General features: G+C 45.0%; 1 protein-coding gene across 1 annotated transcript in view; it reads left to right on the top strand.

Moving 5' to 3' along the window:
- Positions 1–706: 706 nt before the first annotated feature.
- The window catches only part of LOC135533861 (progesterone-induced-blocking factor 1-like), a gene marked incomplete at its 3' end in the record, with an annotated part of 34,462 nt that continues 15,692 nt past the window's right edge, over positions 707–19,476 (top strand). Inside the window, exons 1-5 of the mRNA XM_064961068.1 lie at positions 707–990; positions 6,924–7,089; positions 8,119–8,269; positions 8,652–8,742; positions 10,800–10,902. Of these exons, the coding sequence (XP_064817140.1) occupies positions 707–990; positions 6,924–7,089; positions 8,119–8,269; positions 8,652–8,742; positions 10,800–10,902 (795 nt within the window). The remainder of the gene's footprint in view (positions 991–6,923; positions 7,090–8,118; positions 8,270–8,651; positions 8,743–10,799; positions 10,903–19,476) is intronic.

The following is a 19,476-nucleotide window of genomic DNA, read 5'->3' on the forward strand; positions in this document are numbered from 1 at the left end:
GCCTCAAACAAGAAACTGGTGACTCCCCTCCACAGCTCGTCTCTCTGCGTCAGCCTCAAACAGAAAACTGGTCTCTCTGACTCCTCTCCACAGCTCGTCTCTCTGCGTCAGCCTCAAACAGAATACAATACGAACCGACGGTCTGATTGAGAAACAACAGTTTATACAGTTGAAGTAGGAAGTTTACATACACCTTAGCCAAATGCGTTTTACCTCAGTTTTTCCACAATTCCTGACATTTTAATCCTAGTAAAAAAAAATCCCTGTTTTAGGTCAGTTAGGCTCACCACTTTATTTTAAGAATGTGAAATGTCAGAATAATAGTAGAGATAATTATTTATTTCAGCTTTTATTTCTTTCATCACATTCCCAGTGGGTCAGAAGTTTACATACACTCAATTAATATTTGGTAGCATTGCCTTTAAATGGTTTAACTTGGGTCAAATGGTATGGGTATCCTTCCACAAGCTTCCCACAATAAGTTGGTGAATTTTGGCAGCGTTCCTCCTGACAGAGCTGGTGTAACTGAGTCAGGTTTGTAGGCCTCCTTGCTCGCACTGCCTTTTTCAGTTCTGCCCACACATTTTCTACAGGATTGAGGTCAGGGCTTTGTGATGGCCACTCCAATACCTTGACTTTGTTGCCATTTTGCCACAACTGTGGAAGTATGCTTGGGTTCATAACATCTAGTTACACAGCAGCGCCGATGCTGAACTGGAAGCCAGTTCATAGTAGCAGGAAGTGGGAGCAGGAAGTGGCAGCAGGAAGTGGGAGCAGGAAGTGGCAGCAGGAAGTGGGAGCAGGAAGTGGCAGCAGGAAGTGGCAGCAGGAAGTGGGAGCAGGAAGTGGCAGCAGGAAGTGGGAGCAGGAAGTGGCAGCAGGAAGTGGCAGCAGGAAGTGGGAGCAGGAAGTGGCAGCAGGAAGTGGCAGCAGGAAGTGGGAGCAGGAAGTGGCAGCAGGAAGTGGCAGCAGGAAGTGGCAGTCCAGGAAGTGACCCAATCAAGGTGTGATTTGTTCCTACCCTTGTCTAATTGGTGCCATCTCAGTTGAAGTGGTCAGCCTGAAGCAGGGCATTTGGAAGTTTGGGAGCAGGAAGTGGCAGCAGGAATGGGAGCACCCACCAGTCAGATTGAAAACAACCGTTTCATAGATCAACATGGAGTCAAAACAATGGCAGCAGGATGTGTTTATTATGTTGTTAAATATGGAGCATTTCCTGTCAGGCAGGTGTGATTTGTTCTAGCCTTGTCTAATTGGTGCCATCTCAGTTGTGCGTGGTTTGAAGTCAGTGATAAATATGGAACCATTTCCTTCTGAACAGGCTGCAGGTTCATATCTTACACCCACCAGTCAGATTGATAAACCGTTTCATAGATCAACATGAGTCAAAACAATATCCTGTTATTGCAGGTGGTTTATTATGTTGTTAAATATGGAACCATTTCCTGTCTAGTATCACTGCAGGTGGTTTGTAGTCAGTGATACATATGGAACCATTTCCTGTCTAGTATCACTGCAGGTGGTTTGTAGTCAGTGATAAATATGGAACCATTTCCTGTCTAGTATCACTGCAGGTGGTTTATAGTCAGTGATAAATATGGAACCATTTCCTGTCTAGTATCACTGCAGGTGGTTTGTAGTCAGTGAAACATATGGAACCATTTCCTGTCTAGTATCACTGCAGGTGGTTTATAGTCAGTGATAAATATGGAACCATTTCCTGTCTAGTATCACTGCGGGTGGTTTGTAGTCAGTGATACATATGGAACCATTTCCTGTCTAGTATCACTGCAGGTGGTTTGTAGTCAGTGATAAATATGGAACCATTTCCTGTCTAGTATCACTGCAGGTGGTTTGTAGTCAGTGATAAATATGGAACCATTTCCTGTCTAGTATCACTGCAGGTGGTTTGTAGTCAGTGATAAATATGGAACCATTTCCTGTCTAGTATCACTGCAGGTGGTTTGTAGTCAGTGATAAATATGGAACCATTTCCTGTCTAGTATCACTGCAGGTGGTTTGTAGTCAGTGAAACATATGGAACCATTTCCTGTCTAGTATCACTGCAGGTGGTTTGTAGTCAGTGATAAATATAAAAACTATTTCCTGTCTAGTATCACTGCAGGTGGTTTGTAGTCAGTGAAACATATGGAACCATTTCCTGTCTAGTATCACTGCAGGTGGTTTGTAGTCAGTGATAAATATGGAACCATTTCCTGTCTAGTATCACTGCAGGTGGTTTGTAGTCAGTGATACATATGGAACCATTTCCTGTCTAGTATCACTGCAGGTGGTTTGTAGTCAGTGATAAATATGGAACCATTTCCTGTCTAGTATCACTGCAGGTGGTTTGTAGTCAGTGATACATATGGAACCATTTCCTGTCTAGTATCACTGCAGGTGGTTTGTAGTCAGTGATACACAACTGCAGGTGGTTTGTAGCCAATAGAACATAGATCAGTGGGAGACCTCTACTCTACTCTATCCCAACTTAACACACGTGTTTAACTGAACACCCCCATGCAAGATTCACTGGGAAGAGTTCATGTGTCTTGTCTCTGGATAAGAACTCAAATGTAAAAGTGTCTCTGTGTCCCCACATTAAATATATATAACTGTGTGTGTCCTCACATTAAATATATAGAACTGTGTGTGTCCTCACATTAAATATATAGAACTGTGTGTGTCCCCACATTAAATATATATAACTGTGTGTGTCCCCAGGTTAAATATATATAACTGTGTGTGTCCAGGTTAAATATATATAACTGTGTGTGTCCCCAGGTTAAATATATATAACTGTGTGTGTGTCCAGGTTAAATATATATAACTGTGTGTCAGGTTAAAATATATAACTGTGTGTGTGTCCAGGTTAAATATATATAACTGTGTGTGTCCAGGTTAAATATATATAACTGTGTGTGTGTCCAGGTTAAATATATATAACTGTGTGTGTCCCCAGGTTAAATATATATAACTGTGTGTGTCCAGGTTAAATATATATAACTGTGTGTGTCCCCAGGTTAAATATATATAACTGTGTGTGTCAGGTTAAATATATATAACTGTGTGTGTGTCCAGGTTAAATATATATAACTGTGTGTGTCCCCAGGTTAAATATATATAACTGTGTGTGTGTCCAGGTTAAATATATATAACTGTGTGTGTCCCCAGGTTAAATATATATAACTGTGTGTGTGTCCAGGTTAAATATATATAACTGTGTGTCCAGGTTAAATATATATAACTGTGTGTGTCCCCAGGTTAAATATATATAACTGTGTGTCCAGGTGTCCAGGTTAAATATATATAACTGTGTGTGTCCCCAGGTTAAATATATATAACTGTGTGTGTGTCCAGGTTAAATATATATAACTGTGTGTGTCAGGTTAAATATATATAACTGTGTGTGTGTCCAGGTTAAATATATATAACTGTGTGTGTCCCCAGGTTAAATATATATAACTGTGTGTCCAGGTTAAATATATATAACTGTGTGTGTGTCCAGGTTAAATATATATAACTGTGTGTCTCCAGGTTAAATATATATAACTGTGTGTCTCCAGGTTAAAAATATATATAACTGTGTGTCTCAGGTTAAATATATATAACTGTGTGTGTCCCCCAGGTTAAATATATATAACTGTGTGTGTGTCCAGGTTAAATATATATAACTGTGTGTCCCCAGGTTAAATATATATAACTGTGTGTGTCCCCAGGTTAAATATATATAACTGTGTGTGTCCCCAGGTTAAATATATATAACTGTGTGTGTCCCCAGGTTAAATATATATAACTGTGTGTGTGTCCAGGTTAAAATATATAACTGTGTGTGTGTCCAGGTTAAATATATAACTGTGTGTGTGTCCCAGGTTAAATATATATAACTGTGTGTGTCCCCAGGTTAAATATATATAACTGTGTGTGTCCCCAGGTTAAATATATATAACTGTGTGTGTCCCCAGGTTAAATATATATAACTGTGTGTGTCCCCAGGTTAAATATATATAACTGTGTCCCCAGGTTAAATATATATAACTGTGTGTGTCCCCAGGTCCCCAGGTTAAAATATATATAACTGTGTGTGTGTAACTGTGTGTGTCCCCAGGTTAAATATATATAACTGTGTGTGTCCCCAGGTTAAATATATAACTGTGTGTCCCCAGGTTAAATATATATAACTGTGTGTGTCCCCAGGTTAAATATATATAACTGTGTGTCCCCAGGTTAAATATATATAACTGTGTGTCCCCAGGTTAAATATATATAACTGTGTGTGTGTCCCCAGGTTAAATATATATAACTGTGTGTCCCAGGTTAAATATATATAACTGTGTGTGTCCCCCAGGTTAAATATATATAACTGTGTGTGTCCCCAGGTTAAATATATATAACTGTGTGTGTCCCCAGGTTAAATATATATAACTGTGTGTGTCCCAGGTTAAATATATATAACTGTGTGTGTGTCCCCAGGTTAAATATATATAACTGTGTGTGTCCCCAGGTTAAATATATATAACTGTGTGTGTCCAGGTTAAATATATATAACTGTGTGTGTCCCCAGGTTAAATATATATAACTGTGTGTGTCCCCAGGTTAAATATATAGAACTGTGTGTGTCCCCAGGTTAAATATATATAACTGTGTGTGTCCCCAGGTTAAATATATATAACTGTGTGTGTCCCCAGGTTAAATATATATAACTGTGTGTGTCCCCAGGTTAAATATATATAACTGTGTGTGTGTCCAGGTTAAATATATATAACTGTGTGTGTCCCCAGGTTAAATATATATAACTGTGTGTGTCCCCAGGTTAAATATATATAACTGTGTGTGTCAGGTTAAATATATATAACTGTGTGTGTCCCCAGGTTAATATATATAACTGTGTGTGTCCCCAGGTTAAATATATATAACTGTGTGTGTCCCCAGGTTAAATATATATAACTGTGTGTGTCCCCAGGTTAAATATATATAACTGTGTGTCCCCAGGTTAAATATATATAACTGTGTGTGTCCAGGTTAAATATATATAACTGTGTGTGTCCAGGTTAAATATATATAACTGTGTGTCTCCAGGTTAAATATATATAACTGTGTGTGTGTGTCCCCAGGTTAAATATATATAACTGTGTGTGTGTGTCCAGGTTAAATATATATAACTGTGTGTCTCCAGGTTAAATATATATAACTGTGTGTCTCCAGGTTAAATATATATAACTGTGTGTGTCCAGGTTAAATATATATAACTGTGTGTGTGTGTCCAGGTTAAATATATATAACTGTGTGTCTCCAGGTTAAATATATATAACTGTGTGTGTGTGTCCCCAGGTTAAATATATATAACTGTGTGTGTGTGTCCAGGTTAAATATATATAACTGTGTGTGTCCCCAGGTTAAATATATATAACTGTGTGTCCCCAGGTTAAATATATAGAACTGTGTGTGTCTCCAGGTTAAATATATATAACTGTGTGTGTCCCCAGGTTAAATATATATAACTGTGTGTCCCCAGGTTAAATATATATAACTGTGTGTGTCTCCAGGTTAAATATATATAACTGTGTGTGTCCAGGTTAAATATATATAACTGTGTGTGTGTCCAGGTTAAATATATATAACTGTGTGTGTGTCCAGGTTAAATATATATAACTGTGTGTCCCCAGGTTAAATATATAGAACTGTGTGTGTCTCCAGGTTAAATATATATAACTGTGTGTCCCCAGGTTAAATATATATAACTGTGTGTGTCCCCAGGTTAAATATATATAACTGTGTGTGTCCCCAGGTTAAATATATATAACTGTGTGTGTCTCCAGGTTAAATATATATAACTGTGTGTCCCCAGGTTAAATATATAGAACTGTGTGTGTCCAGGTTAAATATATATAACTGTGTGTGTGTCCCCAGGTTAAATATATATAACTGTGTGTGTCCCCAGGTTAAATATATATAACTGTGTGTGTCCCCAGGTTAAATATATATAACTGTGTGTGTGTCCAGGTTAAATATATATAATTGTGTGTGTGTCCTCACATTAAATATATATAACTGTGTGTGTCCCCAGGTTAAATATATATAACTGTGTGTGTCCCCAGGTTAAATATATATAACTGTGTGTATCCCCAGGTTAAATATATATAACTGTGTGTCCAGGTTAAATATATATAACTGTGTGTGTCCAGGTTAAATATATATAACTGTGTGTGTCCCCAGGTTAAATATATATAACTGTGTGTCCAGGTTAAATATATATAACTGTGTGTGTCCAGGTTAAATATATATAACTGTGTGTCCCCAGGTTAAATATATATAACTGTGTGTGTCCCCAGGTTAAATATATATAACTGTGTGTCTCCAGGTTAAATATATATAACTGTGTGTGTCCCCAGGTTAAATATATATAACTGTGTGTGTCCCCAGGTTAAATATATATAACTGTGTGTGTGTCCCCAGGTTAAATATATATAACTGTGTGTGTGTCCCCAGGTTAAATATATATAACTGTGTGTGTCCCCAGGTTAAATATATATAACTGTGTGTGTCCCCAGGTTAAATATATATAACTGTGTGTGTCCCCAGGTTAAATATATATAACTGTGTGTGTGTCCAGGTTAAATATATATAACTGTGTGTGTCCCCAGGTTAAATATATATAACTGTGTGTCCCCCCAGGTTAAATATATATAACTGTGTGTGTCCCCAGGTTAAATATATATAACTGTGTGTGCGTCCCCAGGTTAAATATATATAACTGTGTGTGTCCCCAGGTTAAATATATATAACTGTGTGTGTGTCCCCCCAGGTTAAATATATATAACTGTGTGTCCCCAGGTTAAATATATATAACTGTGTGTCCCCAGGTTAAATATATATAACTGTGTGTGTCCAGGTTAAATATATATAACTGTGTGTGTCCCCAGGTTCCGTGGTGTCCAGACGGGGACAGACAGCCGGGTGGCAGAGCTCCTGAACCAGTTGAAGCTGAGGAGCTTTGAGACAGAGCGCTCTCAGATGGTACAGGAGGAGACCGCCAGGAACCTGGAACAGTGGCAGATGGAGACAGAGAAACACCAGAAGAAGCTAGAGGTGGGGGTCCCAAATGGTGCCCTATTCCCTGTATAGTGCACTACTTTAGACCAGGACCCTATAGAACCCTATTCCCTATATAGTGCACTACCTTAGACCAGGACCCTATAGAACCCTATTCCCTATATAGTGCACTACCTTAGACCAGGACCCTATATAACCCTATTCCCTATATAGTGCACTACTTTAGACCAGGGCCCTATAGAACCCTATTCCCTATATAGTGCACTACTTTAGACCAGGGCCCTATAGAACCCTATTCCCTATATAGTGCACTACTTTAGACCAGAACCCTATAGAACCCTATTCCCTATATAGTGCAATACTTTAGACCAGGACCCTATAGAACCCTATTCCCTATATAGTGCACTACTTTAGACCAGGGCCCTATAGAACCCTATTCCCTATATAGTGCACTACTTTAGACCAGGGCCCAGAGGAGGAACCAGAAAACCAGACTACTGGAATCCTAAGCATTTTGGTTGTTAGAACATCCTAGAAGGGCAGCCCCTTCGCTCTGGTCCAGGGTGTTACATACAGCCCCTTAGTTCTGGTCCAGGGTGTTACATACAGCCCCTTAGGTCTGGTCCAGGGTGTTACATACAGCCCCTTAGCTCTGGTCCAGGGTGTTACATACAGCCCCTTAGTTCTGGTCCAGGGTGTTACATACAGCCCCTTAGCTCTGGTCCAGGGTGTTACATACAGCCCGTAGCTCTGGTCCAGGGTGTTACATACAGCCCGTAGCTCTGGTCCAGGGTGTTACATACAGCCCGTAGCTCTGGTCCAGGGTGTTACATACAGCTTGCTGAGCCCTGGGGCGGCAGGGTATCCTAGTGGTTAGAGCATTGGACTAGTAACCGACAGGTTGCAAGGTACAAATCTGTCGTTCTACCCCTGAACAGGCAGTTAACCCACTGTTCCTAGGCCGTCATTGAAAATAAGAATTTGTTCGTAACTGACTTGCCCAAGTAAAATAAAGGTAAAATAAAAAACGAATAATAATAATAACTGCCCCGGGTCTTCCATCAGGTCATGACCAAGGAGTTGTACAGGCTTCAGGCGTCCTCAGAGAAGCAGATAACGGAACTCCAGGCCCAGAATGCTGAGCAGCAGGCCAGACTACAGACCTACGAGAAACTGGAGCAGGAGCTGGACGACGTCACCATGCAGGCTGCTGAAAGTAATGTTCTCACGATGTTAGGATAATACCAGTAGCAGAGATACACACACACACACACACACACACACACACACACACACACACACACACACACACTCTGTCTACTGTCGGCTGTCCTGGAGGGACTACTGCTGAAAGTAATGTTCTCACGACGTTAGGATAATACCAGTAGCAGTGATACACACACACACACACACACACTCTGTCTACTGTCGGCTGTCCTGGAGGGACTACTGCTGAAAGTAATGTTCTCACGACGTTAGGATAATACCAGTAGCAGTGATCGACAGTGATGCACACACACACACTGCTCTGATGCAATATTTTCCGTTATGAAATGTAACCATTCGTTATTTCCGTTGGTTGTTGTCTCTCTGGTCAGTTGATAATGAGGAGGAAGCAGAGAGAGTTCTGTTCTCCTACGGCTATGGTGCCAACGTTCCCACAACCGCCAAGAGACGACTCAGGCAGAGGTGAGATCTGACCTGACGGGGCCCCGAACGGCCTCTTATTCACTATGGGCCCTGGTCTAAAGTAGTGTACTATATAGGGTTCTATAGGGCCCTGGTCTGAAGTAGTGCACTATATAGGGTTCTATAGGGCCCTGGTCTGAAGTAGTGCACTATATAGTGTTCTATAGGGCCCTGGTCTGAAGTAGTGCACTATATAGGGTTCTATAGGGCCCTGGTCTGAAGTAGTGCACTATATAGGGTTCTATAGGGCCCTGGTCTGAAGTAGTGCACTATATAGGGTTCTATAGGGCCCTGGTCTAAAGTAGTGCACTATATAGGGAATAGGGTTCTATAGGGCCCTGGTCTAAAGTAGTGTACTATATAGGGTTCTATAGGGCCCTGGTCTAAAGTAGTGTACTATATAGGGTTCTATAGGGCCCTGGTCTAAAGTAGTGCACTATATAGGGTTCTATAGGGCCCTGGTCTAAAGTAGTGCACTATATAGGGAATAGGGTTCTATAGGGCCCTGGTCTAAAGTAGTGTACTATATAGGGTTCTATAGGGCCCTGGTCTAAAGTAGTGTACTATATAGGGTTCTATAGGGCCCTGGTCTAAAGTAGTGCACTATATAGGGTTCTATAGGGCCCTGGTCTAAAGTAGTGCACTATATAGGGTTCTATAGGGCCCTGGTCTAAAGTAGTGCACTATATAGGGTTCTATAGGGCCCTGGTCTAAAGTAGTGCACTATATAGGGAATAGGGTTCTATAGGGCCCTGGTCTAAAGTAGTGCACTATATAGGGTTCTATAGGGCCCTGGTCTAAAGTAGTGCACTATATAGGGAATAGGGTTCTATAGGGCCCTGGTCTAAAGTAGTGCACTATATAGGGTTCTATAGGGCCCTGGTCTAAAGTAGTGCACTATATAGGGAATAGGGTTCTATAGGGCCCTGGTCTAAAGTAGTGCACTATATAGGGTTCTATAGGGCCCTGGTCTAAAGTAGTGCACTATATAGGGAATAGGGTTCTATAGGGCCCTGGTCTAAAGTAGTGCACTATATAGGGTTCTATAGGGCCCTGGTCTAAAGTAGTGCACTATATAGGGAATAGGGTTCTATAGGGCCCTGGTCTAAAGTAGTACACTATATAGGGTTCTATAGGGCCCTGGTCTAAAGTAGTGTACTATATAGGGTTCTATAGGGCCCTGGTCTAAAGTAGTGTACTATATAGGGTTCTATAGGGCCCTGGTCTAAAGTAGTGCACTATATAGGGAATAGGGTTCTATAGGGCCCTGGTCTAAAGTAGTGCACTATATAGGGTTCTATAGGGCCCTGGTCTAAAGTAGTGCACTATATAGGGAATAGGGTTCTATAGGGCCCTGGTCTAAAGTAGTGCACTATATAGGGTTCTATAGGGCCCTGGTCTAAAGTAGTGCACTATATAGGGAATAGGGTTCTATAGGGCCCTGGTCTAAAGTAGTGCACTATATAGGGTTCTATAGGGCCCTGGTCTAAAGTAGTGTACTATATAGGGTTCTATAGGGCCCTGGTCTAAAGTAGTGCACTATATAGGGTTCTATAGGGCCCTGGTCTAAAGTAGTGCACTATATAGGGAATAGGGTTCTATAGGGCCCTGGTCTAAAGTAGTGCACTATATAGGGTTCTATAGGGCCCTGGTCTAAAGTAGTGTACTATATAGGGTTCTATAGGGCCCTGGTCTAAAGTAGTGTACTATATAGGGTTCTATAGGGCCCTGGTCTAAAGTAGTGCACTATATAGGGAATAGGGTTCTATATGGCCCTGGTCTAAAGTAGTGCACTATATAGGGAATAGGGTTCTATAGGGCCCTGGTCTAAAGTAGTGCACTATAGGGAATAGGGTTCTATAGGGCCCTGGTCTAAAGTAGTGCACTATATATAGGGAATAGGGTTCTATGGGGCCCTGGACTAAAGTAGTGCACTATATAGGGTTCTATAGGGCCCTGGTCTAAACTAGTGCACTATATAGGGAATAGGGTGGAATTTGTGATACATGATTATTGTTTGGTTTTATGTTTGAGAGTTTATTTTATGTGTGTTGCAGTGTCCATCTGGCCCGTAGACTGTTGCAGCTGGAGAAACAGAACACACTGCTGAGGAGAGATCTGGAGAGATGCAACGCACACACAGGACAGATCTCTGAGGAGGTAACACACAGGACAGATCTCTGAGGAGGTAACACACAGGACAGATCTCTGAGGAGGTAACACACAGGACAGATCTCTGAGGAGGTAACACACAGGGCAGATCTCTGAGGAGGTAACACACAGGACAGATCTCTGAGGAGGTAACACACAGGACAGATCTCTGAGGAGGTAACACACAGGACAGATCTCTGAGGAGGTAACACACAGGACAGATCTCTGAGGAGGTAACACACAGGACAGATCTCTAACACACAGGACAGGAGGTAACACACAGGACAGATCTCTGAGGAGGTAACACACAGGACAGATCTCTGAGGAGGTAACACACAGGACAGATCTCTGAGGAGGTAACACACAGGACAGATCTCTGAGGAGGTAACACACAGGACAGATCTCTGAGGAGGTAACACACAGGACAGATCTCTGAGGAGGTAACACACAGGACAGATCTCTGAGGAGGTAACACACAGGACAGATCTCTGAGGAGGTAACACACAGGACAGATCTCTGAGGAGGTACACACAGATCTCAGGACAGACAGATCTCTGAGGAGGTAACACACAGGACAGATCTCTGAGGAGGTAACACACAGGACAGATCTCTGAGGAGGTAACACACAGGACAGATCTCTGAGGAGGTAACACACAGGACAGATCTCTGAGGAGGTAACACACAGGACAGATCTCTGAGGAGGTAACACACAGGACAGATCTCTGAGGAGGTAACACACAGGACAGATCTCTGAGGAGGTAACACACAGGACAGATCTCTGAGGAGGTAACACACAGGACAGATCTCTGAGGAGGTAACACAGACAGGACAGATCACACAGGACTCTGAGGAGGTAACACACAGGACAGATCTCTGAGGAGGTAACACACAGGACAGATCTCTGAGGAGGTAACACACAGGACAGATCTCTGAGGAGGTAACACACAGGACAGATCTCTGAGGAGGTAACAGGACAGATCTCTGAGGAGGTAACACATCTGTCCATGACAGATCTCTGAGGAGGTAACACATCACACAGGACAGATCTCTGAGGAGGTAACACACAGGACAGATCTCTGAGGAGGTAACACACAGGACAGATCTCTGAGGAGGTAACACACAGGACAGATCTCTGAGGAGGTCACACAGGACAGATCTCTGAGGTAACACACACAGGACAGATCTCTGAGGAGGTAACACACAGGACAGATCTCTGAGGAGGTAACACACAGGACAGATCTCTGAGGAGGTAACACACAGGACAGATCTCTGAGGAGGTAACACACAGGACAGATCTCTGAGGAGGTAACACATCACACAGGACAGATCTCTGAGGAGGTAACACATCACACAGGACAGATCTCTGAGGAGGTAACACACAGGACAGATCTCTGAGGAGGTAACACACAGGACAGATCTCTGAGGAGGTAACACACAGGACAGATCTCTGAGGAGGTAACACACAGGACAGATCTCTGAGGAGGTAACACAGGACAGATCTCTGAGGAGGTAACACACAGGACAGATCTCTGAGGAGGTAACACACAGGACAGATCTCTGAGGAGGTAACACACAGGACAGATCTCTGAGGAGGTAACACACAGGACAGATCTCTGAGGAGGTAACACACAGGACAGATCTCTGAGGAGGTAACACACACACAGGACAGATCTCACACAGGACAGATCTCTGAGGAGGTAACACACAGGACAGATCTCTGAGGAGGTAACACACAGGACAGATCTCTGAGGAGGTAACACACAGGACAGATCTCTGAGGAGGTAACACACAGGACAGATCTCTGAGGAGGTAACACACAGGACAGATCTCTGAGGAGGTAACACACAGGACAGATCTCTGAGGCAGATCTCTGAGGAGGTAACACACAGGACAGATCTCTGAGGAGGTAACACACAGGACAGATCTCTGAGGAGGTAACACACAGGACAGATCTCTGAGGAGGTAACACACAGGACAGATCTCTGAGGAGGTACACACAGGACAATCTCTGAGGAGGTAACACAGGACAGATCTCTGAGGAGGTAACACACAGGACAGATCTCTGAGGAGGTAACACACAGGACAGATCTCTGAGGAGGTAACACACAGGACAGATCTCTGAGGAGGTAACACACAGGACAGATCTCTGAGGAGGTAACACACAGGACAGATCTCTGAGGAGGTAACACACAGGACAGATCTCTGAGGAGGTAACACACAGGACAGATCTCTGAGGAGGTAACACACACAGATCTCAGGGACAGATCTCTGAGGAGGTAACACACAGGACAGATCTCTGAGGAGGTAACACACAGGACAGATCTCTGAGGAGGTAACACACAGGACAGATCTCTGAGGAGGTAACACACAGGACAGATCTCTGAGGAGGTAACACACAGGACAGATCTCTGAGGAGGTAACACACAGGACAGATCTCTGAGGAGGTAACACACAGGACAGATCTCTGAGGAGGTAACACACAGGACAGATCTCTGAGGAGGTAACACACAGGACAGATCTCTGAGGAGGTAACACACAGGACAGATCTCTGAGGAGGTAACACACAGGACAGATCTCTGAGGAGGTAACACACAGGACAGATCTCTGAGGAGGTAACACACAGGACAGATCTCTGAGGAGGTAGGACAGATCTCTGAGGAGGTCACACAGGACAGATCTCTGAGGAGGTAACACACAGGACAGATCTCTGAGGAGGTAACACACAGGACAGATCTCTGAGGAGGTAACACACAGGACAGATCTCTGAGGAGGTAACACACAGGACAGATCTCTGAGGAGGTAACACACAGGACAGATCTCTGAGGAGGTAACACAGGACAGATCTCTGAGGAGGTAACACACAGGACAGATCTCTGAGGAGGTAACACACAGGACAGATCTCTGAGGAGGTAACACACAGGACAGATCTCTGAGGAGGTAACACACAGGACAGATCTCTGAGGAGGTACATCACACAGGACAGATCTCTGAGGAGGTAATCACACAGGACAGATCTCTGAGGAGGTAATCACACAGGACAGATCTCTGAGGAGGTAACACACAGGACAGATCTCTGAGGAGGTAACACACAGGACAGATCTCTGAGGAGGTAACACACAGGACAGATCTCTGAGGAGGTAACACACAGGACAGATCTCTGAGGAGGTAACACACAGGACAGATCTCTGAGGAGGTAACACACAGGACAGATCTCTGAGGAGGTAACACACAGGACAGATCTCTGAGGAGGTAACACACAGGACAGATCTCTGAGGAGGTAATCACACAGGACAGATCTCTGAGGAGGTAACACACAGGACAGATCTCTGAGGAGGTAATCACACAGGACAGATCTCTGAGGAGGTAACACACAGGACAGATCTCTGAGGAGGTAACACACAGGACAGATCTCTGAGGAGGAGGTAACACACAGGACAGATCTCTGAGGAGGTAACACACAGGACAGATCTCTGAGGAGGTAACACACAGGACAGATCTCTGAGGAGGTAACACACAGGACAGCTCTCTGAGGAGGTAACACACAGGACAGATCTCTGAGGAGGTAACACACAGGACAGGACAGATCTCTGAGGAGGTAACACACAGGACAGATCTCTGAGGAGGTAACACACAGGACAGATCTCTGAGGAGGTAACACACAGGACAGATCTCTGAGGAGGTAACACACAGGACAGAACACACAGGACAGATCTCTGAGGAGGTAACACACAGGACAGATCTCTGAGGAGGTAACACACAGGACAGATCTCTGAGGAGGTAACATCACACAGGACAGATCTCTGAGGAGGTAACACACAGGGACAGATCTCTGAGGAGGTAACACACAGGACAGATCTCTGAGGAGGTAACACACAGGACAGATCTCTGAGGAGGTAAACACAGGACAGATCTCTGAGGAGGTAACAGGACACAGGACAGATCTCTGAGGAGGTAACACACAGGACAGATCTCTGAGGAGGTAACACACAGGACAGATCTCTGAGGAGGTAACACACAGGACAGATCTCTGAGGAGGTAACACACAGGACAGATCTCTGAGGAGGTAACACACAGGACAGATCTCTGAGGTAACACACAGGACAGATCTCTGAGGAGGTAACACACAGGACAGATCTCTGAGGAGGTAAACACACAGGACAGATCTCTGAGGAGGTAACACACAGGACAGATCTCTGAGGAGGTAACACAGGACAGATCTCTGAGGAGGTAACACACAGGACAGATCTCTGAGGAGGTAACATCACACAGGACAGATCTCTGAGGAGGTAACACACAGGACAGATCTCTGAGGAGGTAACACACAGGACAGATCTCTGAGGAGGTAACACACAGGACAGATCTCTGAGGAGGTAACACACAGGACAGATCTCTGAGGAGGTAACACACAGGACAGATCTCTGAGGAGGTAACACACAGGACAGATCTCTGAGGAGGTAACACACAGGACAGATCTCTGAGGAGGTAACACACAGGACAGATCTCTGAGGAGGTAACACACAGGACAGATCTCTGAGGAGGTACACACACAGGACAGATCTCTGAGGAGGTAACACACAGGACAGACCTCTGAGGAGGTACACAGGACAGATCTCAGGTAACACACAGGACAGATCTCTGAGGAGGTAACACACAGGACAGATCTCTGAGGAGGTAACACACAGGACAGATCTCTGAGGAGGTAACACACAGGACAGATCTCTGAGGAGGTAACACACAGGACAGATCTCTGAGGAGGTAACACACAGGACAGATCTCTGAGGAGGTAACACACAGGGACAGATCTCTGAGGAGGTAACACACAGGACAGATCTCTGAGGAGGTAACACACAGGACAGATCTCTGAGGAGGTACACACACAGGACAGATCTCTGAGGAGGTAACACACAGGACAGATCTCTGAGGAGGTAACACACAGGACAGATCTCTGAGGAGGTAACACACAGGACAGATCTCTGAGGAGGTAACACAGGACAGATCTCTGAGGAGGTAACACACAGGACAGATCTCTGAGGAGGTAACACACAGGACAGATCTCTGAGGAGGTAACACACAGGACAGATCTCTGAGGAGGTAACACAGGACAGATCTCTGAGGAGGTAACACACAGGACAGATCTCTGAGGAGGTAACACACAGGACAGATCTCTGAGGAGGTAACACACAGGACAGATCTCTGAGGAGGTAACACACAGGACAGATCTCTGAGGAGGTAACACACAGGACAGCTCTCTGAGGAGGTAACACACAGGACAGACCTCTGAGGAGGTAACACACAGGACAGGACAGATCTCTGAGGAGGTAACACACAGGACAGATCTCTGAGGAGGTATCACACAGGACAGATCTCTGAGGAGGTAACACACAGGACAGACCTCTGAGGAGGTAACACACAGGACATTTCTCTGAGGAGGTAACACACAGGACAGATCTCTGAGGAGGTAACACACAGGACAGATCTCTGAGGAGGTAACACACAGGACAGATCTCTGAGGAGGTAACACACAGGACAGATCTCTGAGGAGGTACATCACACAGGACAGATCTCTGAGGAGGTAACACACAGGACAGATCTCTAACACATCACACAGGACAGGAGGTAACACACAGGACAGAATCACACAGGACAGATCTGAGGAGGTAACACACAGGACAGATCTCTGAGGAGGTAACACACAGGACAGATCTCTGAGGAGGTAACACATCACACAGGACAGATCTCTGAGGAGGTAACACACAGGACAGATCTCTGAGGAGGACAGACACACAGGACAGATCTCTGAGGAGGTAACACACAGGACAGATCTCTGAGGAGGTAACACACAGGACAGATCTCTGAGGAGGTAACACACAGGACAGATCTCTGAGGAGGTAACACACACAGGACAGATCTCACACAGGACAGATCTCTGAGGAGGTAACACACAGGACAGATCTCTGAGGAGGTAACACACAGGACAGATCTCTGAGGAGGTAACACACAGGACAGATCTCTGAGGAGGTACATCACACAGGACAGATCTCTGAGGAGGTAACACACAGGACAGATCTCTGAGGAGGTAATCACACAGGACAGATCTCTGAGGAGGTAACACACAGGACAGATCTCTGAGGAGGTAACACACAGGACAGATCTCTGAGGAGGTAACACACAGGACAGATCTCTGAGGAGGTAACACACAGGACAGATCTCTGAGGAGGTAACACACAGGACAGATCTCTGAGGAGGTAACACACAGGACAGATCTCTGAGGAGGTAACACACAGGACAGATCTCTGAGGAGGTAACACACAGGACAGATCTCTGAGGAGGTAACACACAGGACAGATCTCTGAGGAGGTACACACACAGGACAGATCTCTGAGGAGGTAACACACAGGACAGATCTCTGAGGAGGTAACACACAGGACAGATCTCTGAGGAGGTAACACACAGGACAGATCTCTGAGGAGGTAAACACACAGGACAGATCTCTGAGGAGGTAACACACAGGACAGATCTCTGAGGAGGTAACACACAGGACAGATCTCTGAGGAGGTAACACACAGGACAGATCTCTGAGGAGGTAACACACAGGACAGATCTCTGAGGAGGTAACACACAGGACAGATCTCTGAGGAGGTAACACACAGGACAGATCTCTGAGGAGGTAACACACAGGACAGATCTCTGAGGAGGTAACACACAGGACAGATCTCTGAGGAGGTAACACATCACACAGGACAGATCTCTGAGGAGGTAACACACAGGACAGACCTCTGAGGAGGTAACACACAGGACAGATCTCTGAGGAGGTAACACATCACACAGGACAGATCTCTGAGGAGGTAACACACAGGACAGATCTCTGAGGAGGTAACACACAGGACAGATCTCTGAGGAGGTAACACACAGGACAGATCTCTGAGGAGGTAACACATCACACAGGACAGATCTCTGAGGAGGTACACACACAGGACAGATCTCTGAGGAGGTAACACACAGGACAGATCTCTGAGGAGGTAACACACAGGACAGATCTCTGAGGAGGTAACACACAGGACAGATCTCTGAGGAGGTAACACACAGGACAGATCTCTGAGGAGGTAACACACAGGACAGATCTCTGAGGAGGTAACACATCTGTCCATGACAGATCTCTGAGGAGGTAACACATCACACAGGACAGATCTCTGAGGAGGTAACACACAGGACAGATCTCTGAGGAGGTAACACACAGGACAGATCTCTGAGGAGGTAACACACAGGACAGATCTCTGAGGAGGTAACACACAGGACAGATCTCTGAGGAGGTACACACAGGACAGATCTCTGAGGAGGTAACACACAGGACAGATCTCACACAGGACAGATCTCTGAGGAGGTAACACACAGGACAGATCTCTGAGGAGGTAACACACAGGACAGATCTCTGAGGAGGTAACACACAGGACAGATCTCTGAGGAGGTAACACACAGGACAGATCTCTGAGGAGGTAACACACAGGACAGATCTCTGAGGAGGTAACACACAGGACAGATCTCTGAGGAGGTAACACACAGGACAGATCTCTGAGGAGGTAACACAGGACAGATCTCTGAGGAGGTAACACACAGGACAGATCTCTGAGGAGGTAACACACAGGACAGATCTCTGAGGAGGTAACACACAGGACAGATCTCACACAGGACAGATCTCTGAGGAGGTAACACACAGGACAGATCTCTGAGGAGGTAACACACAGGACAGATCTCTGAGGAGGTAACACACAGGACAGATCTCTGAGGAGGTAACGCACACACAGGACAGATCTCTGAGGAGGTAACACACAGGACAGATCTCTGAGGAGGTAACACACAGGGCAGATCTCTGAGGAGGTAACACACAGGACAGATCTCTGAGGAGGTAACACACAGGACAGATCTCTGAGGAGGTAACACACAGGACAGATCTCTGAGGAGGTAACACACAGGACAGATCTCTGAGGAGGTAACACACAGGACAGATCTCTGAGGAGGTAACACACAGGACAGATCTCTGAGGAGGTAACACACAGGACAGATCTCTGAGGAGGTAACACACAGGACAGATCTCTGAGGAGGTAACACACAGGACAGATCTCTGAGGAGGTAACACACAGGACAGATCTCTGAGGAGGTAACACACAGGACAGATCTCTGAGGAGGTAAACACAGGACAGATCTCTGACAGGTAACACACAGGACAGAGATCTCTGAGGAGGTAACACACAGGACAGATCTCTGAGGAGGTAACACACAGGACAGATCTCTGAGGAGGTAACACACAGGACAGATCTCACACAGGACAGATCTCTGAGGAGGTAACACACAGGACAGATCTCTGAGGAGGTAACACACAGGACAGATCTCTGAGGAGGTAACACACAGGACAGATCTCTGAGGAGGTAACACACAGGACAGATCTCTGAGGAGGACAGATCTCTGAGGAGGTAACACACAGGACAGATCTCTGAGGAGGTAACACACAGGACAGATCTCTGAGGAGGTAACACACAGGACAGATCTCTGAGGAGGTAACACACAGGACAGATCTCTGAGGAGGTA

This window comes from Oncorhynchus masou, unplaced genomic scaffold (genome assembly GCF_036934945.1).
Source record: "Oncorhynchus masou masou isolate Uvic2021 unplaced genomic scaffold, UVic_Omas_1.1 unplaced_scaffold_2739, whole genome shotgun sequence".
Classification (NCBI taxonomy): domain Eukaryota; kingdom Metazoa; phylum Chordata; class Actinopteri; order Salmoniformes; family Salmonidae; genus Oncorhynchus; species Oncorhynchus masou.